Genomic DNA, 27,118 nt, shown 5'->3' on the forward strand with positions numbered 1-27,118 from the left:
AAGTCAGTGAGGACCTGTCTGGAGAGCCCAGTGCAAGGCCCAGGGGTGGAATTCTACTTGCCCACAGGACATCAGAAAAGAGGTGGGGAGGGGCATAGGTTAGGGAGAGCTATTTGGAGGGAGGGACCAGAAAACTGAGTGAACTGAGGCACCAGGAGGAGTTTATTGTGAGGTATGGAGGAAATCATCTGCTGACAGGGCTGGCGGCCTGGAGAAAGAGGTTGCTGTGGAAACGGGAAGGATGGGGCCCAGGCCAGGTGCTCAAAGAGCCGAGCGGCCCCGAGGGCCACACTACCTGCAGACCTGTGTTTGTACTGGCCCCACACACAAGGGGGTGGTTCCTATCAGCAGCGCTCATTGGCTGCACAGGGAAAATCTAGACCTGTGCAGCCTCAGGAGGCATTCTTGGTCTCATTAAGGTACAAAATAAAGACTGCAGGCTTTCCAAGGCTTCCTGAACTCTGTGTCACTTTGGAGATTCTTCAAACCTTGCTTGCTTCTCTATGTGTAGGGTGTTCTTTACAATAGACTTTCTGCCTGCCAAACCTTATTTCAAGGATTCCCATTCACTCTAAATTTCCTCAAACCTTTGTAGTCACAGATACTTCAAAACTAGGAGGAGGTGCTCTTTCCAACACCCTTCTCATCCCTGGTCTGAGGACCCAGCCCATGTTCCCATTAATCTTTGAGGAGCTGTGTGCCATATGTCCTGCAGACCGTGGTTCACTTCCTACTCTGCAGGAAGATTCGTTTCAGACCCTCACCGACATCCCCTCAGTAATACACCAGGGCATATAAATCACTGAGGAGCGAAGGGAGCTGTGTCCTCTGATGAAAGGAAGCAGCCCTTCTATAGGAGTGAACTCGTCTTCCAGGAGCCTTTCCTCAGCCCTTGGTCTGAAGCCCATGATGCGAATTTCAAAGCTGACCTTAAAATGAGGATTAAAACACCATAAAACCCCCAATCTGCCCCAAGGAAGACAACTCCTCTAGCTTGTGCCAGAGACAGGCCACTCACCTCAACTTTGGAAATAGGACAGTGTCAGGTTATACAATTTTGAAATGGAATATGACAGGGAACATGCAGAAAATAAGTTTATAATCACACAAAGAAGGATTCTTTGGATCAGGAGTTATTGGGAAGACCTGGTAGCATGTAGACCCTGAAATTCTGACTGTACTCGGTGTGGGTTTTCCAGGTTTGTGTTCCTGGCTCACACCTGGCTAGAAGACATCTCAGGGCTTCTCACCAGAGGCCCCAAAGCAACAACTGGTGCTCTTAACCTAGACTTTACAGTGGTTGGTGGCCTGACTCCAAGGAAAACCTTGTTATTTTCCTAACAAATAAGTTGAAGACATAAAAAAATGAGCTTTACATTGGCCATTTTAAGTCAGTTTTGATCCTATCAGGAAAACAGTTTAGAACCCAGAATAGGTAATGAGGTTGTAGTGTCTGAGGATCAGAGACCTCATTTTCATCAGTGTTAGGTGATATTTTTTTGGATAAAAAGGTACAAAGAAAATGCAGCTACCATTTTACTAACATCAACACTGAGAAGTGCACTTCAGTCACTGATCATCAAATATGTGCTGAATTTCTAGAATGTGCCAGATGCTCTAACCAGGTACTAGGACCATGTGAAACACAGTGAACAAGAGGGACTACCCTTGCCCTCAAGGAGATGCCACATGGAGGAGACCAATAACAAACAAGTGATCCCTGAGGCTGTTGGGTTGTGTGAACTCTGGGGAAACTGCAAGGGGAGGTCAGCTGTCCTGTTGGGATGGACAGCAGACTAGGTTGAGAGGCCAAGGAGTGTCCGTCTGGTAAGAGACCTGGTGTCTCTGCCTTTGAGTTGAACAGGCATTAAGTAGACAGGAAAGTGGGAGATTTTTCTCAGCAGAAAGAACACATTTGAAGCTTTGGTGCTCAGGGAGGGAGCCTGGTCCTTTCTGGTCTGGGATCTATGTGCCAGTGTGGCCAGAGTGGCAGATGAAGGAAAAAGGGGCAGAAGGGGGCTGGTGAGGCGATTCAGGGTCACACCTGGCAGGATTCTGGATCTGCAACCAAGGAATTGGGTTTATACCTTAAGAACCATGGGAAGTCTGAATTCTTTCTGAAAAGCAATCCTTGAGATATTGAAATAGTAAAGGAGGAGAAGCAGTTTGAACCCTAGAAGGTTTGCAAGTGAGTTTTCTTCAAAAAGATCCAGTAAGTTCTCATGATCTTTCATGTTTAGTGGAAGTGTTTAGTGGAGTCAGTGTCCCTGGGGTTTTCTTCTCCATCTGTGAAGAAGATGGGGAATGACAGTCCTTCGTGTTTCTGTAGCTCTCACCATTTACGAAGTGCTTTCACATCCGTAGTGTCTATTCTTTCGTTCATTTATTCAGCAAGCTTATATTGAGGAAGCATCCAGGGCCAAACCTCTTCCCTGAATAAGGCATTACTCCTGCTCGAAGGACCTAAACGTAAGTAAATAAATACAGTCAAGTGGAGTATGTCCTAAGACAGAGCCTTTGATCACTGCAATAATTCTCAGATTGTTAGGGCAATAATTTTTGTTTATTTTCCTGATGAGAAGATTGAGGCTTAAAGAGTAATCAGCTAGGTGGTTTATAACTAAGCAGGATCAGGCTGGAACTGGGATCTGCCCACATGTGGCCCAGTCTTGCTTTTCCTGCACCAAACTGAGGTCACTGTCTGACCTTTGAAGTCCAGCCCCAGCTACAGATATTGCTACCTGAAGGTTCATGAGAGCATGGATTAGAAGAAGTTTTCTACTTTCGCTTTATCTAGGGCAAGGGTCCCTCCCGTGACGTCTCCCCTCAGTGTCCTAGCCGTGGCTTATTCCAGCAGTGACTATAGGAAAGTTTCTGCCTGTATCAAGCTGAAAATTCTCCCTCTGTGGCACCCACTCATTCATCCTTGTTTTAACCTCTGGGGCATCACAGATTGTTTACTTCCCCTCTAATATAGCAACACTACAATTATTTGAAGGCAGCTTCAACATCTTCTCTAAGTGTTCCCTTATCCAGGCCAAACATTTCTGGTCCTTGAATCATTCCTTCAGTAAATGTGATTTCCAGACTGATCACCACAGTTACCCTTGTCTGAATACACTAGTGTGTTATGTTCCCTTTTAAAAATCTGGCAGTCAGAATTATACATAGTATTCCAAATGTGGTCTAACCAGCTATTACCTCCCTGTGCTTCCATTAATAAAGTAGAAGATTGAGTTAGCTTTTTATTAACAAGTTCAGACTGTTTGTTATTATTGAACTTGTGGTCAACCACATCCCCCAGGTCTTTATCATATGACTTGCTGTACAGTTGACTTTTTGAACCCAGTGACAGAACTTTGCATTTATCCCCAATAAATTAAATCTTGTTGTTATTGGCCTGGTCCAGCTTGTTGAAATCACTTTTAAAAAAATTGTGATGCTGTCATCCAACATATTAAGTATCCTTGGTAGCTTTATGTCATCTATAGATGTGGTAAGCACACATTCTACGTGTTCATCCAAGTCATTAATAAATGCGTCGAACAGGACAAATCCAAGGTCTTCATAGCTATGGAGGGTCACTGGATACCTCCCTAACACGTGGTTTTGGTCAGCCACTGACACATCAAACTGCACGATCATCTAGTCCACATTTCTTAAAATAAGAAAAGTCATCTCAAAGCATTTTTTAAACCATACTACCTAAGATGTGTCTTATCTTGTTTATAAGATTATCATGAGGCTCTGTGCTGATGAACCGGCACTCAGACATGTAATCAGTGCACTTTATGCAGAGCAGACCAAAGGGCCCACAAGCACTAATGCTAAAGATCATGTAGTCAGATTCCAACACCTTTAGCCTCCATCCAAGAATGTTTACATAGAAAAAAAGCTATCAAATCAAATGAGGATCTGATTTAGAAAATGTGCCATAGAGATATTTTGCCTTCTTGCTCACGTCAGTCACCTTCCTCCTCCACCCCGTATCGGGGCCACACAGATATCACCAAGTTGGCACCCACTTCTGAACATCTGCCAAGTGCCCGAGTCTAGAGTCTTCTATATGTTTATACTTTGTCTCTGTTGAGTCACACCTGCTTTTAAAGATACTTGGGAGTAGGGATTTCCCTAAATATTTTTTCAGCAACTATACAGAGGGAAGAATTAGAATAGAATTCTAATTCTAGAATATCACTATTTTGTTTTCATCCTTATCTAGCCTTTTCTCATTTTAGAAATTCATCTCCCTTATTTTCCTCTCTGGGATATCTCATCTCATTGCTTTAGCTACAACTATCAGCCGGTCACTCAGCTCTATCCCTGGTCCCTGCATCTCTCCTAAGCTCCATGTCTGTGTTCTTAGCCACCCACCAGACATCTCCACCTGAAACTGAGGAGCACCTCAAACCCAGCATGCCTGAAACCCAAGTGATCATATGCCATTTCCCAGGCCAGCTTCTCTTAGAGTCACTACTCCCAGTATAAAAACCTTAAATACTGTGTATGTAAATTTGTATTGACTTATTGCTCTATGTCATGCACTCTATAAATATTATCATTAGTCCCTGCCACATCCCATAAAGGTAGATGCTACCCGAAACCCAAGAAGTCACCTTGCACAAAGCAAGTGAACCTGGGATCCAGACTCTGACTGCCAAGCATCTAAGCCTATAGTTTTCCTACTGAACCCCAGTGTCTTCCCTTTCCCTCTTTACCCCCACACATCCAGTAAGTCACCTGGTTCTGGCAGAAATTCCTCAGAAATGTCTCTGGATCCACCCCTTCTCTCTGGGACCATGGTCTACTTCAGGCTTTTTCCCATCATCCCTCTCCCAGAGTTTGGCAGTAGCCCCTCAGAAGGTCTCCGTTGTCAGCCTCATCACCTTCAACTCTATATCCACAAATACCACCCAAATGACTAGTAAAATACAGAGTCCAGCCCAGAGGAGGCTTTCCAGTCCACTAGACTACTTAGACCACCACCTGAGACATCTTACTCCTTTATTCCCTCTACAGGTTAAGGGTCAGTCCCATAGCACACCTGCAAATTTCTTCTTCCCTTCAAAGCCTAAGTCTTGACTTCTTGCATATCATGGTTTTCCTTAAGATATTTTCTTACAAGCCACTTGAGCTGGAGATAGAAGTAGTACCTTTTCAATCTATTCCTTTCCAAAACAGGGAGTAAAAGTTTTTATGAAAAAATGAATTTTAGGCAAAGGTCAGAACAAATAAAATGGCTGACTTACCTGCAGATCTATTTATGGAGATTGAGTATCTGCCATCTGTAAGCTGGAGACCAGGAAAACCATAGTGTAATTTAGTCTGGGCCCAAAGACCTGAGAACCAAGGGAGCTGATGGTATGAATTTACCAGAAGATGAAATAAGACATCTTAGTTCAACAGTGAGGCAGGGGAGAGGGAGCAAATTATTCCTCCTCCACCTTTTATTCTTTTCAGACCCTCTACAGACCCACCCACCCCACACTGGGGAAAGCAGTACACTGAGTCTACTGATGCTAATCCCTTCCAGAAACATCCTCACAGACACATCCAGAAATAATGCTTAACCTGGCCAGTCAGGTTGCACGAACAATTACTCATCACAAAAGGAGGTAAAAGTCTGAGGTGGGAGCAGCATGAGTGAGGTGTAAAGGATGGAGGCCCAGCAAGGTATACCCCGTGGCTGTTGTAGCCCAGTTGAGAAAGAAATCAGTAAAATACTGGAGGAGGCAAGGAGAATGCAGAAGGAGTTTTACTAACAGTTCTACCTATGATTTAAGTCTACGTCAGTTGCTGTGCTGGGATGTTTTATATCTCCCTCCTGATTATCCCTAGACTGCCACATGCAGCCAACAGGGAAAAAGAGAGAGGGACATGGAAAGAGAGACTTTCAAGAATTCATCCTTTTATTTCCTGTGTCCCCTTGTAACTTATTAACTTAGTAAAATTAAATTAGTATAATTTTTTAAAATATTGTTCATTGGACATGAATCTAATAAGCCATCATTTTAATAAAGATAACTGGATATATAGAAAAGCACAAGTTTATATTAAAGTGTTTCCTATTTGTAATCATAGTAAAAGACAATGTAGTAAGTAGAGGGCAGGACATGGGGCTGGGATGGCATTCTTATACCCACACTTGTGGGAGAGAATCTCACTGATCAGAGTGCTCCAGCACATAAAGGTAAACACAGAGTGTCCTCCAAGTGTGCAGTGGTCAGAGATGCACAGCTCCTGCTACATGTTGCCACTAGCCTCCCCCCCCCCACACACACACACTCTACCAGTATGAGGTGAAGAAAGAAAAAACACCAAAGTGATGGTGCCCATCAGGACTGACTGGCTTATGCTGCAGTAACGAATAACTCAGCAACAGGAATCCCCTCAGCCATCTGTTATCTAATTGTCCATTTTCCCACACGTGGAACAAACAAACAGCCTCCCCAGGGTTCTGTCCAGTCAGAGCATCCCACTGGAAATCCAGTACTTCTGAGTGATGCTTAGGTCTGGACATGACTGCCTTCTTTTGGAGTTCCTGTCCTTCTGCCCTTCCCCCCCCCCGATTTTACAAGCTAGGATAACCATGGTAACCCCTCTAAAATGGAAAGGGGAAAGGCAGCCCTGGTGGCTCATCTGTTTAGTGCCACCTTCAGCCCCTCAGGGTGTGATCCTAGAGACCCAGGATCAAGTCCCGCGTTGGGCTCCCTGCATGGAGCCTGCTTCTCCCTTTGCCTGTGTCTCTGCCTCTCTCTCTCTCTCTCTCTCTCTCTCTGTGTGTGTGTGTGTGTGTGTGTGTGTCTCATGAATAAATACGTAAAATCTTTAAAAAAAAATGGAAAGGAGAAGAATGAGTTGTAATGGCAGCCCCGCATCTGTGACAATTATAAAAATTTTCTGAGCTCATAATTGTGGGGTTTATACCCTGGAGCAAGAGCTAGTCTTTGAGCCCTGTTTCTACTCTTGGGACTGCTCTCAGTATTTTTCTTCTAGTCCCTGAATCATCCCTCAGAGATCTTCCCCAATTACATCTGAAGCTGTGGTGATTCTCAAGCAATCATAGTCTCCTTTAGTCTAGGGTTTACTGGGCAGTAGTCATTTCTCAAAAATTAGTTGATTTCAGAGGACTGTAATACTGATAACCACGTCCATGGTCCTTTCCAAGGTATGTCTGTCTTCTTTACCTCTCTCTAGATTTAAGAGAGCTTCTATGGCAAACTTATACTTTTAATGTAAACTGTCTTCTGAGTCACTTAAACAGTTAAGAGGTTAAGGCAGAGTATTAATCTGCCTTCATATCCAAAGACTGAACTTTGATCTCTTGCTGTCTCTCTCTATTCCCTTTCATTTTTATTTGCAAACTGGCCAATTCTTTTCTGAGCTCATGTCTTCTACAGAATATATCGCCAGAGACAGCCAATAGCAACAACACACGCTACTAATGTTTGTTTCTGAACTTCATCTTTTGGAGGTACCAATGGATTAGGTTTATAATCTGCTTCCCAGGTAATCTCAGACAACAGTCTTATGAAATGTCTTGCTACTTCATAACATGAATTGCCACTGTAGTATCTTCCAATATCAATTTCTGCTGCCTGACCACTAAGCCAAGGACTCATATTTTAGATTTCTGCTGGAGCCTCACTTCTATCACCAATAACTATACTGTATTAGTTAGTATAGGCTAGGTTTTGCTGCCTGTCAGAATCCTAGCATTTACGTCTTGCTCATGCTTTGTGCCCAGGCAGCTCTGTTCTACATGGTCACTCAGGGATGCAGGTGATGGAGTTTCCATTACCTTCTGTCTGCCCCAATGTACAAACCACCCCAAAAACCTAGAGGCTTGAAAATGACTAATGTCTCATGAGTCTGAAGGTTTGTCTGGATGATTTTTCTGCAGAAAGAGCCTGGGATCACTCATGCAGCCACATTCTGTTGGAGGTTGGCAGAGGGATGAGTTCAGCTGGAAAGTCTGGACATCTCTCTCACCATGTGGTCTTTCCTGTCTAGGGGAGGCTAAACCAGACTTCCTTACATGGTTGGCAGAAGGGCAAACCCCAGCAAGCAAGCTTTGTCAGACTTCTTGTCCCATGTTTGCTGATGTCCCATCAGCTGATGGCAGTCACATAGCTGAGCTCTGTGTCAGTAGGAAAAGGGACTGAATGAAGGGCCTGGAAGCTGGATGTGCAGCTCCTTGACTGTGTAATAATCTGCCACAACCAGCTAGACCAGGAGTCAACAAGCTGCTTCTTCAAAAAGTTTCTTCTTCTTCAGTAAATATTTTAGGCTTTGCAGGCCATATAATCCCTCAGTTTTTCAGCTTTGCTATTAGAGATAATATATATATATAAATAAATGAGCATAGCTATACCCCCCCCCAAATTTTATTTACATTTAACAGGCCATGGATTGGATTTATCCTACCACTGATCTAGAATATAAAGCCTTTATTCGGTCTCTGTAGCAGGGGAAGAAGACTGGCTCTTTTATGCTTTGACTCAGAAGTAACAATATCAATTCTATCTTTATTTTAGCTCATTGACCAGCACTTAGTCACATGGCCATACCTAACCACAAGGGAGTGAGGAGTATAATCCTATTCTGTGCCTAGAAGGAGCTAGGTATGGGTGGACACTAGAAGTCTCTACCACAGGAGCCACATTGAGATGATATCATGATGCCCAGTCAGATCTTGATTGCATACCAAGTACTGGTTATAAATACTGAAGAAAATGGACACACAGCCATTGCCCTCATGAGCTTATACAGAGATCATGATGATTAATACACTAAGAGGGAGAAGCATGCTATACATCTCTGCCCTGGAAGTATTAGTTATTATCTCATCATTTGTGTCCTTGGCTTTTTTTACTAGCTAAGCTGAGAGCAATTGGAGGGTGTGATTAGATCTTCTTGGTTCCTTAGGTGCCTGGGTAGCTCAGTCAGTTAAGCATCCAGTCCTTGATTCTGGCTCAGGTCATGATCTCAGAGTTGGGAGATGGAGCCCTGCATCAGGCTCCTTGGTCAGTGGGGAGTCTGCTTCTCTATCCCTCTTCATCTCCCCCATCCCCACCCCCGGCTTATGTGCTCACGCTCTTGCTCTAAAATAAATAAATCTTTAAAAAACAAAAAAAGAAATCTTCTCCATCACTAATATAATGCCATGCTCTTCGTAGGTGCACTCTAAGTATCAAATAATTAATTGGCTGAATGATTAACAACCAGACCATCAGACCAAAACAAGGATTTAAGACTTCCGAGAGAGGGCAGCCTGGGTAGCTCAGCAGTTTAGCGCCGCCTTCAGCTCAGGTTGTGATCCTAGAGACCTGGGATAGAGTCCCACGTCAAGCTCCCTGCATGGAGCTTGCTTCTCCCTCTGCCTGTGTCTCTGCCTCTCTCGTGCGCGCTCTGTGCCTCTCATGAATAAATAAATAAAATCTTAAAAAAAAAATGTGTCCCACTCTCACCCCTTAAAAAAAAAAAGACTTCTGAGAGAACCTAGGTACAGGTGCCTAATTTCCCTAGCAGTGAGATACCTACCTCCCTACTCCGTAGAGCTGCCACTGGACAAAATGCTTGACATTGTGAGCTGTTTCTCTGCCTGTGAAAAACAACATGAACTAAAGTCCATGTCTCTTCCATTCTAGTGGTGGGTGAAAGGAAAACATAGCAAAATTTTTCTCAAGTCCAGATTTTCGACCAGAAGAGGTACCTTAAAGGATTAGGTCCATTTACTTGCTTCAAAGTCCCTTGGGCAGTGCTCGCTTCAGCAGCACATATACTAAAATTGAAACAAAGTCCCTTGGGCAGTTAACAAAAACCATCAGTTTGCCTTGTCTTTACTATCTTAGAAGGAGCCAGGATCCTCATTTCACAGATGAGACTTTGAAAATGAGCAGAACAATAAATATTCCCCCTTTTTATCCTTTCCTTCCCTCTTTTGAGGGTTGACAGTTCTATCCTAAAACCCTGAGACATGCACTGAAGTTACAGTCACTGAGAGAAAAATATAGGTGGGGGCACAGGGCCTTAGAAAGGTTTGTGCCAAATGAATTCTCTCACATCATAAGCGTAGTAAAAAAGCAGTTGACTTGGGTCACCTGGGTGGCTCAGTCAGTTGAGCATCCTGCTCTTGATTTCTGAGCAGGTCATGATCTAGGGGGCACAGGATCAAGCCCCATGTCAAGCCCTATGTTGGGCTCCACGCCCAATGAGGAGCCTGCTTCTCTCCCTCTTCCTCTGCCCCTCCCCCCTTACATGCATGCATTCTCTGTCTCAAGTAAACTTTTTTTTTAAAAAAGGTGACTTTGTATATCATACAAAATAATAAATGTCAATGTTTCTGAAATAATACCTGTTTTGTTTTAGATTCGTGAGCTGAGCCAGTTTTTAAGTTGGCTGCATTCCAGATTTTGTCCTAGTCAAGTTGAATTTTTACCTTAGAACAGATAAGGCAAATTCAGGATACAAGGTCTTTTGAAACACATATTTTTGCAAAACAATCCATTTGGGAAACATGTCCATAAAGAACAAATGGACTCCTCTCCTTGCCTCAAGAAACTGATAGTCTAGCAATTGAGTGACTGTACTGCAAACAGTACGGATTTGTGACCATACATAGGATTTGGAAAGGACCAATGTGGGGGAGGGTGTCTTCTGGGCACAGGGTCTGCCGAGTGGCAGACAAGGGCTAAGCTATAGGGCTAAGCTATAGTGTGGCCATAGGATGGAAGAGAAGGCACTCGTAGAAGACGAGGGCAGGACTGGAGCATCTGATGAGTACTATGCTGCAGGAGATGAGCAGAGGAGGGAGAGGTGGTTGTCCAGGTGCCCTGAGTGCTGCATATGGTCAGGATCTCTGAAGGAGGAGCCATTATGCAAGAAAGAAGCCCAGTGACATTGAAGTCACTTCAGTGGTCTGAGTCTGTGACTCTCTCCTGTGGTTCTGTGTACATACTTTCCGGTACTCATCATATGGTCAGCATTAGAGTCTGTTCATTACATGTCAGGCAGGCACCTTGCTTTGTTCCTTCATCCGGGAATTTTCAACCTTTTATTTACTGTCCTAACAGTAATAAAGGGCCCAGACTTGGACTGAATTGATACTGCAAATTATCAAAATTAGCGTTCCCGAACATAGGAGGTTCTTGCTCATACTCTTAGGTAATGCTGGCTGTGAACATGATGTTCTTGGAGTTGTTTTTCAAATAGTTCTGTTTTCAAATATTTATCCATTTTAGCAACCTTGGTATTCAATGCTGAAAGGACATCTGTTCTCCAGCGTGGTACCTGGCTTCTGAGGTAGAACTTTTTTGGGGTCTTAGTCCACCTTCCCATGGAAGAAAAATTAATTTTGACTCCAAGCAAATGAAGTTATTTGACAGTAGTGTTACAAGTTATGTGAGGGACCAAGGGACCTTGGGGTATTATGGCATTTCTCATTGGTAAGTTTTCTGGTATGCTTCTGTGTCCAAGGATAGAAGGGCATCCTTGTGGTAGTAACTCAACACTCAAGAGTTTAAAAGTTTTTTGTATGTTGCATTTCAAGTCCTGAGTTTCAGGGTTTTTTTTTTTCCCCACCAGAGATTCGTATGCCCACATAAAGCTGACCTGTAGCTGGGCTCTAGGCCACACAGAGCTATTTGCCAAAAGCAAAGAAACAGAGAATGAAGACACTCATGTCCTGTCATCCATCATTGTTTTTTGCTATGAACCTTACAACTGAATATTGAAAAATCTGGATTTGATCTTTCTTTCTTTCTTTTTTTGAGTCAGCTGAATAGGGCAGCCTGGGTGGCCCAGCGGTTTAGCACCACCTTCAGCCCAGGGCGTGATCCTGGAGTCCTGGGATCAAGTCCCACATCGGGCTCCCTGCATGGAGCCTGCTTCTCCGCCTCTCTCTCTCTCTCTCTCTCTCTCTCTCTCTCTCTCTCTCTCTGTCTCTCATGAATAAATAAATAAAATCAATCAATCAATAAATAAATAAAGTCAGCTGAATAGCCTGTACACATCAATATAAAGAAATAGAACTAGCTGTTGAGCCAGAACTTAAGACCTTTGAAGGCAGCCATGCAGATAGTGTTTCTTACTTCTTTTTAATCAGATTTTGAATATTCTTTTTGCAGGTTGTGTTCCTGACTGGCTTTGGCTATGTATATGTGGACATCATCCTTCAGTGTGGCACAGTCTTCATCACTGTGGCCCCAGAAGGAAAAGTAGAACCTATTTTAACCACCAGCAACAGGTAGGATTAGTTATTATCCCATTAGCAGTATGGTAAGCTTTCCTGTTATAAAGTCATAAGCCTACTACTTACCATTCATGATCATCTCTATATATACATTAAAGGTTTTGGTGAATTATTGTGTAATCCATAAGGATATGGTCATTAGCATTAAGTCGTACCTATAAAAAGCAGTTCTTTATCTTCTTTGGTGCCCCTTCCATTGGTAAGTTTAACAAAATGATTTACAAACTAAAATATGCATCTTCGAATTACCTATTAGCATCAACATGGAATGTACATTAGTACTTCTGTATCTGCTTGACCACCTAGTAATTAGTAATCTGACTTAGCAATTAGAGCTCCATCAACAATAAATTCACCTCTTAGAGTGTTGCCATCAGATTTTACAAACATGAACCAGAGTTAATATACTCAATTTAAAAGAATTGCTATAATCCAATAGAAATGGTATGAAGCTAACCCCTCCCCTAAAAGTAAAGGCAGATGCATGACCAGGAAATTGTAGGAAGGAAAAAAAAAAGGAAATTGTAGGAAGAGGAAATATGAGTAATCAAAAAATGCAAATTTAAGTAAGATATTACTTACCTAAGTAACAATGATTTGTCATCATATACATTTCAAGTGGAAATGTAAACTGTTGCCATTTTCTGGAAGGCACTTGAGCAACATCAGAAAACATTTCTAGAACTAAGATTCAAAAGAAGGAACCAAATTTTCAATAGATACAGTGCTTATAAATGATTATCTAGTAATTTTCTGCATTTTAATTTTCTACAAGAAGAATTTATTTTAGCATCAGAAGTTTATTATTAAATTTTTATTTAAAATGTAAAATAATAATATCAGCTTCCATACATTTTTTAAAAGTCCCTTGCTTTTCATATATGGTTAAGAATTTATTAATTAGGACCTGCCAACTCATTATTAATTTGAACTTAAAATATCTCAGACAACATTGGGTAGAATGTTTTTGCTTGTAAAAAATGAGCAGCATAACAAAATTGGAGGCTTAATATAAAATTACATAACACAAAATTTCAAGCCTGTACAACAATTTCAGAAACATTTGTCTAGGGCATTAATAGTGCATAATTGATCAGAGTAGCAACAAATTATACGTTTAGTGGTAGAAATAGGAAGTTTCTATTTTTCAAAAAACACAAATATTTACTGTATTGCCTCCATTTATTCAAATATTTTTTGGCTTGCTGGATGCCAGGTGCTATTCTAGAGATGGGAACACAGCAGTGACCAAAAAGACCAAAATCGCTGCTTTTTCTACACTCATAGGTATAGAATGGAAGAGAATAAACATAATAAAAAAGGAAATTTTATGATACAGTAGAAGGTTGGCTTTCTGCAGAGATAAAAATAGATGGGTGAGAAAGACCAGGAGTGCCAGGGCATAGGAACAGAGAGAGAAAAATTTTAAAAAACCGGTGTAGGTAAGCCTCACCATGAAGTTGACATTTGAGTAAAGACTCAAAAGCTGCAAGGGAGATAATAATGTGGCTATCTGGTGGGAAAGCTTTCCAGACAGTGGGCGCAGCTGTTTCAGAGGTCTGAAGTAGTGTATCTGGTATATTGGAGGAGCAGGAGAGGAGCCAATGTGGGCCCAATAGAGTAGGTGAAAGTGAAAGTAATAGTATATGAGGTCAGGGAAGTAAAAGCTGGACCAGGGGGACTTGTGTAGGGCCTAGCTTTGATTTTGAATGAAATGGGGCAATCATTGGAGCATTTTGAGTAAAGAAGTGACATGATCTGACCTAAATTTTTAGAAAATCATTGGCTGCTTCATTGAAGTAGACTGTAGAGAGGTAAAGGTGGAAGCAGGGAGACTAGTTAAGAGATTGTTACAGTTACACTAGAGATGCCGATGGCTTAGACTATGATGAGATCAGTGGAAATGGGAAGAAATGGTCAGATTCTGGATGTGCTTTCTAAGAAAAAAACCAATGAGATTTCCCTGATGCACTGAGTAAAGGTTGAAAATAGAAGTATCAAGGATAACTCCCAAATTTGTGCTCTAAGCAAGTGGTAGGATGTGGTTGCCATTAACTGAGATAGGAAAGACCATTTATAGGTTGGGGGTGGAGGGTAAGATTGAGAGTTTGATTGCAGACATGACAAGTTGAGACAAGCATCTATGTGGAGAGGCAGTTAGATATTGTAGACTGGCAGTTGGGTAGTTGTAAGCTGATGTGACAGAGAGTCATCTGCACAGGGAATGCGTAACAAGCCATGATCTCCAAGGGGATGGCAAGGGCCAAACCTTGGGCACCTTAATTTTTAGTGGTCAGGGAGAAGAGGGGGGGTCACAGGATGAGTGAGGATGTAGAAGAGCCAAGAGAAGACCTATAAAGGGAGTGTTTCCAGACGGAAGGACTTATTGACAAGGTAAAATGCAATTACAGGTCAGGTGAGCCACAGACCAAAAGGCCCAGTAGCACAGAAGTCACTGGGTAAGAGTTGTTTGGGTAGACTGTGGGGCAGAAGCCTGCTTGGAGCACTGCAAAGAGATGATGGAAGCCTGCAGCAGACAGTGGAGACGTTTATATGTGAGGGAGAGTAGAAAACAGAGCAGTAGCCAGAGGAGGAAGTGGAGTTACAAGAGTGATTATCAAGACAGGAAATAACCTCATGGTTAGAGGCTGCTAGTAATGAAGGAAAAAATGAGGACATAGGAGGGGGTGGGTGGCTGGAGTGATGCCTGGAACAGGTGGCAGCAGAAGGCTTTCATGCACCACAGAGGGGCTGGCCTGAGGCCGAGACATGCAAGGTGGGCTGGGGACCTGGGCCCTTGGCGACTTTTCTTCTGTTTGCTTTACTTCACAGTGAGGAGTTTGGGTTATTTGATTTTACCTTTCTGCCTTGAGATGATCTTGATAGGATTTGGTGTGCAAAGACTAGAAGAATCTTAGGGTAAAAATCTGATGTTGATGAGCAAGCTCGTACAGAACACTATGAGAGCTTGTAAAGTCCCATAGACAGCATTTTTCCCAGTACTGTTGGGAGTGTGACCGGCTCTGTCTGGACACCATGAACTGAAAGTTGAATATTTGTTCCTCATGAGAATCTGATGGACTATCAGGAGGTGTGTAATATGGCACTACTGAGGGGGAGTGGGGAGGGAGGAAGGAGCGGAGAAGTAAAAGAAAGAAAAAGAGCAAGGGTGAGACTGATGTTCTTCCGTCTCTCCTTTAGAACTCTGGAGAAGATGGTGACACTTAAACTGTTCATCACGCAGTTGAGCCTGGTGGTGTTTGATGACCTCAGCCACCACAAAGCATCATCTGAGCTCCTGAGACTCACACTGGACCATGTTTTTCTCCAAGTGGCCCCCGTGGCTGGTCCCCTGCCCGGGGAAGAGGCCGTCGCTGCGCCCCTGCGGCTCCACGCCGTGGAGCTCTACTGTGGGGACCTGCAGTTGGACAACCAGCTGTACAACAAGTCCAACTTCCACTTTGCTGTCCTGGTGTGCCAGGGGGAAAATGCAGGACCTGTGCAGCGGGCTAAAGTGCACAGCCTGCTGGTATCTGGCAGAGACCTGGAAGAGTACAAGAAAGATTGTTTCATCAAGCTTTGCCTCACGCTGAGCGAGGGCAAGAGCTGCCGCTTGGATGACATTAATGAGTTGCGCTTTGAGCTGAAGCCCGCCCGGTTCTACGTGGAAGACACGTTCGTGTATTACATTAGAACACTCTTCGAGACCTACCTTCCCAGCGGCGACCTGCCCGGCTGCCCCGCGGGCCCCTCCGGCGGGGAGCAGGTGTTGCCCACACAGGTCAGACAGCACGCCAGGGCCTTGGTGAATCCTGTGAAGTTACGGAAACTGGTGATACAGCCAGTGAGTCTCCTCGTCAGCATCCATGCTTCCCTCAAGCTGTACATAGCCTCCGACCACACACCACTGTCCTTCTCAGTGTTCGAAAGAGGCCCGGTCTTCACCACGGCCAGGCAGCTCGTCCATGCCCTGGCAATGCACTATGCCTCGGGGGCCCTTTTCAGAGCAGGTGAGGTTACAGGCCAATAAGCTAGAGCTCGGGCCAGAGGGAACTGCTTCCGGGGTGCCTTATCACCCTCAAGACCTAGGGAAGCGAGGCAGTGGGAGGGGAGGGCCTGGGATTTGCGGTTAGCCGGCAGTAGGTTGAAATCCACACTCTGCCACAGGTAAGGCCTTGGGCAAGTTATCTCCCCGAGTCTCGGTTTCCTCATCTATAAAATGGGTTTTAAGATTTCCAAGAGGATAGAATAAAAGCCCTTGGCACATAATAAACACTGTAATGTAACTTCGACTTTTAATCCCATGTAGCAGATACTTTAGCAGCTCCCTGCAGGTCCAAAGCTCTGGATTAGTGTATTTGTGCAATTGGGAAAACTAACCCCAGGCCTCAGCCCCTGGGCCTAAAAGAAATCCAGTTGTAGGATGTTAGCTTCCTACATTACAGTGAATGAATAGCTGTAGGTGCAAAATTCAGAGGATTTGTGTGCTCATAAGATGCATAAAGAGCTTTCTACCTATCGAGTATGGCCCTGCCTATCTAGACAGATAGCAAAAAGAAAGTGGTTGGTGTCTCAGTGCCCTCCCCCCCCCCAGCTGAGATGGAAAAGTCTGCTGCAGAGGGCGCGGGTGGCTTGAGTGTGCGTACAAAATGTCATATGGTAAGTACTATGCACTGAAGGTTCCGTGCAGGGGACAGAGTGGTCTCCGAATACTCTGGTAGCTGGCATCAAAACACACGTTCCTCACCGAATTCACTCTCCAACATGATTTCAGTTTGATTATCCAGCCCCTCACGTTCCCATGAATTCAAGCAACAAACGCCAACCGGAGTTGGTCTTGTGGGTCCTTTCTTAGCAAAGAACATGGCAGTCTTCCTTCCCGAGAGGAACAGAGGAAAGAAGGTCGATGACCCTGTACTTGGTGAAAGCATTCCCATACAAGTTTGATGTGATAGTAAATGGCCCCTGCTGTGGCCAGACTGGTGAGATTGCATTATCCCCACAGTGACATTCATAGAGTTAGTAAGGTTACCCACGCGCCTTAAGTGAAAATGACAAGATCAGGGGAGGGCCCTGCTGGGACCATTGTTTTGATAGCTTGCACAACAATGAAGAGAATGTTTCCCTCTCGCTAAGAAATCATTCAAAAATAAGCAGTTAACATTTCAAATTTAATAGATGGGTATATTTATAAACAATTCCAGAAACTTAACCTCTCAAGCAGTTTTTGCTTTTAGCATGCGAAGCAGGCCTGTTAGTTACCAGGCTCTGCTCTGGGGCCCAGCAGGACAAAGCCTCCTGCCAGGCCACCACGTAGTGCCAAGGTGTGGGGGGCACCCATGTGGGTAATGAGCTGGCAGAGGGACCCAGCTGTGGCACTGAGGAGCCACGTCACAGTGGCCCGTGTGCGAAAAATGCTCTCTTTGTTTTGTTTTTTGTTCTTGATGAGGTTTCACAAGAACATTCTGTTTGGATTTTTTGTAATCCACCTAAAAATCCTCTAAGCTGTTGTCCCAACCTCCTTATACTGTGGGACAAGAAATTCTAATATAGAGAGCCAAGATCTTAGAGCCCCAGACAGAATGGGAAGATGCTAGAAGGTTACCAGCGCCCAGGTAGGAGACTCCGCAGAGAATGTGTTAGCGTTCTTGTAGAGGAAGGGGTAGGGAGGTTGGCCTGGCAGTGAACAGGTTGCATCTGTATGGCCCATGGGGTGGGATCCACCCATGAATTTGACTAGAAGGTTCCTGACCAGGATGGTCGAAATACCCTGACCTCATTTCTAGGAAAGTTTGTGGATTCACCTTGAAGAGGTTTTAAAAATAAACAGTAATTAAAAATGAATGGCCCTATTTGAAGGAAAGCATGTAGGCTTTCTAATTTCCTCGGGCCCCTCTACAACCAAGTCTCGATTTGATGGAAAGTCAGATGGACATTCTTTTTCAACAATTTCCAAACAAATAGGCAAAAAATATATTTGCTTTTGGAGGAAAATAAAGGAGTGCCTTCGGATACTCACACTGCCCTTTTCTGGCTAGCTCAAATGCCACCGAGAAGTAGCTCTGGTCCACACGTAGTGCTTCTGTCAGGCAGTGGTTCTGATCCAGGAGACCACACCCTGCCTTCTGGTGGTGGGGCCAGGCGCAGGGGGAGCCAGACGGTGAGCCTGGGTGGCACCCCTTCATGCTGGGCCCTTCTGCACTGGCTCAGATGGGCCCATTGTAGATGGTCTTTGCTTGGCAGTAGCTTACTCTCCTTTCTTTATCTGGGTTGTGAAGTCTATGGAGAATTAATATGTTTCCAGACCAATTTGCTGCCTGCAGGTGGAACCTTATAACTATTCCCAGTTAAAGGGAATCCGCTGTTTCTTTACCTACACAGATTGTGAACAGTTGAGCCACACTTGCCTCCTCATCCTGCCTGGAAGAAGTGGAGGTAGAGACAGGGTAACACCATCTCAGATTCACCTGTCCCCATGCCTGCTCCCGCTGACCCCAGGGAGAGTCTCAGTCATTAGCTCATCTGAATTTATGCAAAGGGGCTAAAAGTACTTCACTTGCACAACTGCTGTGAGCAGTACATAAGCTGAAGTCCAGTACCCCTAGGCCAGCCCATTTATAGTCTTTGTCTCTGGAAATGATTCCTTCTTTTAACCTAAACCCTAGTGTTTTCCTCCTAATGTTCCAGAGAAGAGGAGTGGGCTAGAAATTTAAGAATGTCCCTGTCTCTATAAAGCTGGGCCTAGAAATTAGCTGGCAAGGCTCTGGCTTGCTTCTTGCAGCAGCCACACTTTCCTGATCCTCTGGGATCAGCAGCTTGTCCGAGGGTCTCTCCCAGACTTGTCCTCCAAGAATCTGCTGGTGAGGCAGGACTGGCTCCCGCAGGAGAGCACTGTGAACCCCAGGCTAGGGGACGGGTCTGTCCAGGAGCCTGTGCTTAGCCCTTGGCCTTGCCTGTACCTCCAGTGCTGGGGGGGTGGGGGGGTGTTGTAGAACACCAAGCCCCTCCCTCCCGAGTTCTCACCACAGCCACATTCCCACGAGGCAGCATGCACCACAACCAGGCCAGCAGGCCAGCCCCTGGCAAGCCCCCGGCTCTACTAGGAAACCAGATCCAAAGCTCCCCTCCCGGGACACGGGAAGGGAACACTCCCCTCTCGCTAACCTAATCAGTATGTCCATGTCACCGATGTTTACACAACTGAAGCTGGGGTTGAGGGGGAGACATGTGTCTGGCTCCAGCTCTGCTCCAAAGGGAAGCACTCAGCTTGGTAGAATTGGGAAAGATTAAAAATAACTCCTCTGTCCTTGTCAGAACTTTGCATCTCCTTTGCAACACCCCGTTTAGCATCTGGCCTCCTCCCCCGCCCCCACCAGGCATCTCCTCCTACCTCCACCCCCATGTCTCCGCTGCCCTGGGGTGGTTTTAAAGATAACTCCGCAGACTGCAAACACCTGCACCCTAAGAGGCCGCCCCTTTCTCGGGTGGCTGGGAGTGTGTATACCCTTGCCCGCGGGTCCCTTTTAGCGGGAATATGGGAGGCTCGGGCAAGGAAGTCAGAGTAAAGCTATTTGCAAGGCTGCCAAAAGGATCACTTTGATTTATAAAGTATGAAAGTTTGCCATTTATGAATTCACAGTGAATGAGTTATTTCCCATATTTTGCTCCAGAGGAGCTTATTACATTCTCAATTCCAGTGTGAAAAATGAATTGCAGGGAAAATGGGTCACTTTTCCCAAATTTTGAAAGTGCTGTATTTAAGGTTTTGGTAACCCCTTCCCTTTGGTCCCTCACAGGCTGGGTGGTTGGATCTCTGGAAATCCTCGGCAGCCCAGCGAGTTTGGTACGAAGCATCGGGAACGGGATCTCCGACTTCTTCAGGCTTCCATACGAGGGGCTGACCAGAGGCCCCGGAGCCTTTGTGAGTGGAGTTTCCAGAGGAACAACATCCTTTGTAAAGCACATTTCCAAAGGTAGCTATTTTGGTTTCTTTTCCTAATGTCTCATTTTCATTCCTTCCCTTATGTTTTACTTTTAAAGAACACATGCAAGTTTGCAGTGCATGAACCGTGCCTCTACCTTTGTTTGGCCTGTCAGGTCGCAGTGAAATGTTGGATTTGTCACAAAGCTCACAGAGGATGTCTTATGTTTTAAACAGATCACTACTTGCCTGCATTGTGTGAAAATGTTTTCAGAACTTCAGAATTTTAAACCTCCCACTGGGAAAATGAGGATTGGCTCAACTGTTATTCCATGTGATAAATAAAGAAATATTAAAGGTGTTCAGGACTTCTGCTAAGCATCAGAAACCCTACACTGTGTTGCCTCATCATTTTTTTTTTTATGTAGATACAGTTGTCATAACTTTGGGAAGGATATGGACACATTTGGACGTCCATTTGGCCGTGGAAACCGTCCCAGCCTCCCGCCGGCATGCCACGTCAACAGTGCCATCTTGTGGCGCGCACGGTTCAGCTGGCACGGAGGCCAAACTGTGCCAGGCCCACGTGAAGGGGCATGTTTTCGTTTTCCCCGTATGTGCTTGATATTTTGGTCAGGTTGGCAGTGACTCGGGAACTAACAAGGGCCATCTGAGTCCTCTTTTCTTCTCAGCAGGAGGCAGGGAAAACAGGGCAGAGGGCTTCTCTCCCATAAAGACTTTTTAATGTCAACAGTGCTGCAAGTCTGTGATGAGTGGGCAGGTTATGGAAGTCTCTGGAAGGCTCGGATGAAGAGGAGCTTGAAATGAGCACCCATCATCCGGAGGTCGGGGGGCTGGTGGCTGCTGGCAGGAGAATGGCAAGAGCAATAAATGGAGGCGTGTGGATGGGGACAGGCCCATGCCCCTGGGCCCCAGCCGTCTGGGAGGCCTGTGAGCCGAGGGCCAGAGGGACTCACGGATGAGTCACTGGTGGATTTCTCACTCCCGACACTTGAATCTTTGTGGTTCTGTTGTTTTTATTTTCAAATAAGACACCGGACACCTGCTGAATAGTAATTTTAGCCTACTGACTCATTGAATGTTTTTTACACTTGTTCTCCACCCCCCCACCCCCCCCTTAACAAAATCTCTTTTGGTTTTTGATGTCTGTGTGTGCACAGGGATGTTTTCTTTTTAGGTTGTTGGTAAAGATGCAGCTGCAAAAATGACATCTTCCATTTTTTTCTTGAACTGGGCATCCACCATGGGATGAATTCACTGGTCAGCTTCAGGATCTGTCCATTGATGTCTTTCAGTCTTGCTTCACTGAGATCTCTGCACACTGGCTAGAGGGCTGGGTAGTATTCTGAGCAAGATGCTGAGATCCCTTTATTAGGAAAACCGGACAAAATCGTGGCTTTCACATGACTTACTCCCTTTAGTGTCCTGCTTTCTTCAGGCAACATCCTGAGAATCACAATTGCACATGTTGTCTCTGGCACAATCATTGGTTCCTCAGAACATCAAATGATAGTTTACTGTCTCCCTTTGCTTTGTCTAAGGAGGGAATAAGTTCCATTCCTGAGTAAAAATGTTTCTTTACAGTCTGTGTAAGATTCAGCCATGGAACCTGAACCTTTAAAATGAGAGCAGAGTTTAACCTTCAATACTGGGCCTCCAGGAAGACTTCCAAACTACCGTGTTATCCAAGCCTTGACCACCACAAGATGGTGGATGGTAGTTTCACGGGAAACTCTGTGTTTCTCTGACAACAGAGATTCTCATTCTACCCCTTTTGAGGTGTGTCATCACCCTTAAGCAAACGTTAATCTCCACCTCGTTTTTTTTTAATATTTTATTTCTAAGCTACCTCTACACCCAACATGGGGCTCAAACTCACAACCCCAAGATCAAGAGCCACAGGCACCACTGACCAAGCTAACCAGGTTGCCCCCTCCCCTCATTGTCTTAAGGCCCTTGCTTCAAGCTGCACAAAGGAAGCCACCGTCACTCACTCCCCGGGGCAGGTCAGGGGCACAGGTGTGTTTCCGCCCCTCTCCCTGTGACCAGAAGGCCAACTCGTGTGCTCTTGTACCCTCAGGTACCCTCACCTCCATCACCAACCTGGCCACGAGCCTGGCCCGGAACATGGACCGCCTTTCGCTAGATGAGGAGCACTACAACCGGCAGGAGGAGTGGCGGCGGCAGCTCCCTGAGAGCCTGGGCGAGGGGCTCCGACAGGGCCTGTCCCGGCTGGGCATCAGCCTGCTCGGTAAGGGGGTGAGGGGCCAGGGCTGCTTGTGAACCCCTCCTTCCTGCAGCCGTGGCTGAGGCCCGGGGAGGCGGAGGCACCCATTCTGTTTCCTGCCCGCATGCCCAGGACACTGGGACCTCCGGGGCCTCCTGCCCGACCCGGAGCCTGACCCGGAGCCGGGGCACAGGAGCCCCACTCCCTGGGGGCGCCCCGTACCAGGACGGCAGCCGGGGCTGTTCGTGCTCCACAGTGAGCAAGGGGCGCCTCGTGAGGCTCAGGCCCTGCAGCCGCCCGCCTTTGCTCGAGAAGCACTCGAGCAACGTGCAGAGATGTCCTGTAAACTTCATTGAGGAGCCCACTGTCTCCTTTTGTTTTTTCAAGTGTGCGGCCCAGCCTGACTCGGCAATTACCAGTTTGTCAAGCAGCCAGATGGTACAGTTAGAGGCAAAGATTGCTGTGGATATTTCCAAATACTACAAGTGTTCGAAAAATAAGTTGCTTTGGAAAACTCTATAAAAAGGAAGTTTCAGAGCTGAAATTTCACAGAGCAGGATTTTCAAGGGTATCTTTTGTTTATTTGTTTGCAAAGGAATTTAAAACTGTATTGCTTGGCAGCCTGCCTGCTGCGGTCTGAAGGAGTGTGCATCTCTCAGAGATCAAAATGCCCTGAGGCCGGGAGAGCAGAGGTCAGAAAAGATGAGCTGGAAAGGATCCGTCCTCTCTCCAGTATGTGACTCTACCCACCACCCTCAACTCCCGGCTCAGCCGAGGCTCAGGGAGGAAGTAGGAAGATGTTACACGCTCAGGTTAAGTTACTAGAAATTGTCGAAGTCCTAACAGTCTGTGATGACGTGTGGAAACTGGGAGCTTGCTGGGTAAAGGAGTATTCTAGAATGCCAGGGCAAGGCACGGGAGTTCCACACTCCAGAGGAGCGAGCAGACCCGGGCTGGGATGTCCAGGTCCTTCCTTTGTGACCTCAGGCACATTCTTACCTTCTCTAAACCCAGGCTGCTCACTGCTAAGTTGGGGCTGGTAATAACATTATTAGAGGTAATAATAGTGGTCCATCATGGGCCAGGCGTAGGGCCCGTGTTTGGTAAACAGCGTCACGTGTCCTTATTGTTATGTTATGGTTGCAAAGGAACAATAATAGTTGCCTCGTTTCAAAGAATGAGCCACCAAAGAGAGACAAGTGAGCAACAGCAGGAACATTTTTTGCTTTAGTTTTAGCTCAAGAGATTCAGTTGCTATAACCACAGGAAGTGGTGAGGTTATGGGGGTGGGGAGCGCCTCAGGTCATTGTTTGGGGGCTGTGGGACCTCTTTTTGCTAAGAGTTGTGGGCTTCCATGCCATCTACTGTGGGCAGAGAGCTCCCTTTCCTCCATGCAAGCTCATTTTGGAGCTTATAAGTGCTCAGCAGAGGAGACCTGAGCTGGCTGGCCTGTGGCTATGTCCATTCCAACTAGTCTGTTCCGTTTCCACACAGAGATGCCCACACCCACTACCCAGTTGCCACTGCATAAAATTGTGCCTAGTGGTAGAAATCCGTAACATGAGGATCCATGGTCCTCCCTTTGTGGTGTCACATTTTTTAATGTGGCTCCCATTGTTATTCAGGCTAGAAAGTCCTAAAACTTGCGTCTTTGCCATTGTCACGTCTTACACATCTTTATCCATGTAAGGGGATCATTTAGTCTGTCTATAAAACCTCAGTGGGTTCGCTGTCTTTCTGCATCTCTGGTAATTTCCAAAAGCTCAGGAGTTCTGTGGATGTCATAAATCCCTCCTGGGTGTGCACTGCCGCAGCAACCACTGGCCTGACCTGGACCTCCCGCAGCACACTGAGCAGCATGCCCAAGTCTGTGCTCCTCAGACATTTTAGTTCCCGGTGGGCATCTCAGAGTTGGCTCAAGCCAGTTTCCTTCCCTCTCAGAGTTCAAGAATGCTCTGTGTCCCAGTTAATTACTGGGTCATCTCAGAACGTCTAGTCCTAGAACCACCTGATGTGTGACAGGAAGACAGGAGGAATAGCACCAATCAAGTCCCCTCCCCTGGGAAAGTCTAGATTTATCACCATTTCATTTATCCCCAGAAATGATGTTCAAAACTGCTAAATGCAGTTAAGTTCCTGATTGAAGTTAGAGCTATTATCATTTTGTTTGAAACCCGTGCTTAGTGAAATCACAATATTAGTTTCTCAGTTTCTTCCTCTAGAAGAAACCTTAACAACCCAGTTAGTAAAACTGTTTTTAAAGACCACTTCAGAGTTGACAAAGCATTTTCATGTGTGTCATCTTATTTGGTCTACAAACCCTAGGCATAGGTATAAAGTGACTTGCCCAGGTCACACCTCTACCAGGACAAGAGCCTGGGCTTTTCCACATGTCACCCACCCTGGAGGGTTCCACCCCTGGAAACACTCAGGATGTTGGAAGACTGAACAGTTGAATGTTCCAGGGTAGGAAAAATACATTTTTCCCAAACGTTTATGGGTTTGGTGGGCATTCTTGCCTCTGTTTTGCCCTTGTGGGGACACTGTGGAGTGTTACAAGGTACTTGAAAATCAAAGGGAGCCTTTGAGTAGCTGTCGTGCCCAGCCTCATCATCCCAGGTTGGTGAGGAAGTGTCAGCTTGAGGTGCCGCAGAGGCTCTTGGAAGAGCTCCACCACGGTTTGGAGAAAGCAGTGGCCTTGGGGAAGACTCTGTTTAGCCTGTGGAATTGAAAGCCTCATCAGGCTTTCCCACACTTACCAGGTCCGTTCCCCAAACACCCCTTTTCCTACTGCAGCGTAGAGGCTGTGCTGAGAGATGTGAGCTCTGTGTCCCTGTCATACTCCATGTTTCCTCCCAGACGTGACTTCTCTCTCATGAATACCAAAGGCAGGACGTCAGAGCTTGCCTCTCTGATCCCCTTCTCTTGGGCCGCTGCCTGACGTGTGAAGCACTCTGGGGTTGCCAGCACCACACCCTCTGTCTCCACAGCCACTCGGGGTGTGCCATGTGGGATCCCAACATGGTGGGCCTGTATTGGTGAATCAGGACAGTTTCCCTGGATGGGGGGAGAGATTGGGCGAGCAAGTGAGCCGTGCACCAGCACACGGCATTTTTGAGCAGTTCCTCTGCTGCCACGATCAGCCATTAGCTAACTGACTGCAGCTAGTGAGGAATTTAGGAACAAAGAAGTGCTTCCTCCTCAGTGAACTAATCTGTCCTGTTTACAGCAGGCCCACCTCAAGCTGGAACACTTAATATCCTCTGTGTGTAGGTCTCATCTGTCTGCAGTGTTGAGCTATAGTGTCACAGCTTAGGCCTGTGCCTCTTCTGTCCTGAGTATTTTTAAAAGTATCCAAAATGAAATTACCCCATGTGGTGAGGGCAGCACCAAAAGATCAGTAAGCCAGTGTTTTCTGCCTAAGGCTGGGGAGCTAGCCATGGAAGAGGTAAGGGAGGGCCCTTTGGGGCCTTGCCTAACGAAGCCTTCCTCCTCCAACTTGCGGGGAGCACAGGAAACACCTCCCCATCTCTGCCTCACCCAGCACACTGGGCTGAGTCCTCGGAAACTACCCCCAAGCCCCAAGGCACACTTCCTTCCTCATCTCCGTTCATCACATCACAGCTGTCTCCATGTGGCCGCCCACCCTGTGGGCCTGATGCCAACAAACAAGTTTGAGGATCACTTTCCACCACTTAGAGCCTCAGAGCAGAGTTGGAGTAGATGACAGTAAATAATTTACCAGTTGTGGGACTTAGCTGGATCATACTTAATAAAAGAGCCTTCTGAAACCCTGCGAGGAGCTACCTCTCTCAGGGCACGGCTGCAGACACCATGAAGTGGCTGCTGGTCTCTCCTGGCCTCTCCCATCTCCGGCTCACACCTGGTGACCAGTGAGGTGTGTGTGACAGGCTCCCCGTTCAGGGTCTGGAGCCAGGCAAGGGCATGTGATCTGATGGCTCCTTCTCTCCCTCTCAGAATCTAACACCTTGTCAGGAGGCTCAGATTTTCCACTCTCTGGGCCGCCCAAATAGTTTATCAAAGCCACGGTGACTGAGCCTTCAGTGTGGCCAGTGTCTAGAGAAAGTGGGGAATCAAAGGGGAGTGTCACTGCGATACCTGTTTGCACTTAGAGGGAAGTTAGAGGTTAGAGCTCAGTGCCGGTCTCATGGCCATCGAGGCTCTGCATTCCCTGACCAGGGTAGGCCTGGCCCATTCAAGGGAAGTGGGGGAGTCTCAGAAGGTAACCACCTGCCCTCCCACTCAATTTTAATAGTCTGTATGGAAATGTGCACTTGGGAAAAGGCATTTCTTAGATAATTTGATCTGTTGGTGAATTTTTTACCTCAGTGTTCCTACTAACTAAAGCATGGAGACCTTTCAGAGACATTAGATCGTGACGTCATGAAAGCCACATTCCCTGATGTGATGCTGTTCACTTTGACCTGTCTTCTGTGAGAGGATTTTTCTGTGCTTGCCTCTGCTGTGCACCGATGGCAGCCACCACCCCCAGTAACACTTCCCAGCCACTCTGACTCCTGACTTGTGGGTGGACAGCAGAGCAGTGTAGGCCTCTGCGCTCCCCAGCCCAAGTGCCAGGCCAGGGCGTATCCAGGGTCCTGTCGCAGTGACCCCTCAGCCCTCTGCAGCTACGGCAGCGGCGGCCAGCTGTGAGTGGCTTCCTCCACCTCCCCAG

The 27,118-nt window shown here is 46.1% G+C and overlaps 1 protein-coding gene across 7 annotated transcripts in view; it reads left to right on the plus strand.

Moving 5' to 3' along the window:
- The window catches only part of VPS13B (vacuolar protein sorting 13 homolog B), a 748,802-nt gene that overhangs the window by 711,889 nt on the left and 9,795 nt on the right, over positions 1-27,118 (plus strand). For all 7 annotated transcript variants that reach the window (XM_055303543.1, XM_055303538.1, XM_055303542.1 and 4 more), the window contains 4 exons: positions 12,129-12,247; positions 15,455-16,263; positions 20,050-20,226; positions 22,276-22,446. In XM_055303543.1, the coding sequence (XP_055159518.1) occupies positions 12,129-12,247; positions 15,455-16,263; positions 20,050-20,226; positions 22,276-22,446 (1,276 nt within the window). The remainder of the gene's footprint in view (positions 1-12,128; positions 12,248-15,454; positions 16,264-20,049; positions 20,227-22,275; positions 22,447-27,118) is intronic.

Source organism: Nyctereutes procyonoides, unplaced genomic scaffold, assembly GCF_905146905.1.
Source record: "Nyctereutes procyonoides isolate TBG_1078 unplaced genomic scaffold, NYPRO_anot_genome, whole genome shotgun sequence".
NCBI lineage: Eukaryota > Metazoa > Chordata > Mammalia > Carnivora > Canidae > Nyctereutes > Nyctereutes procyonoides.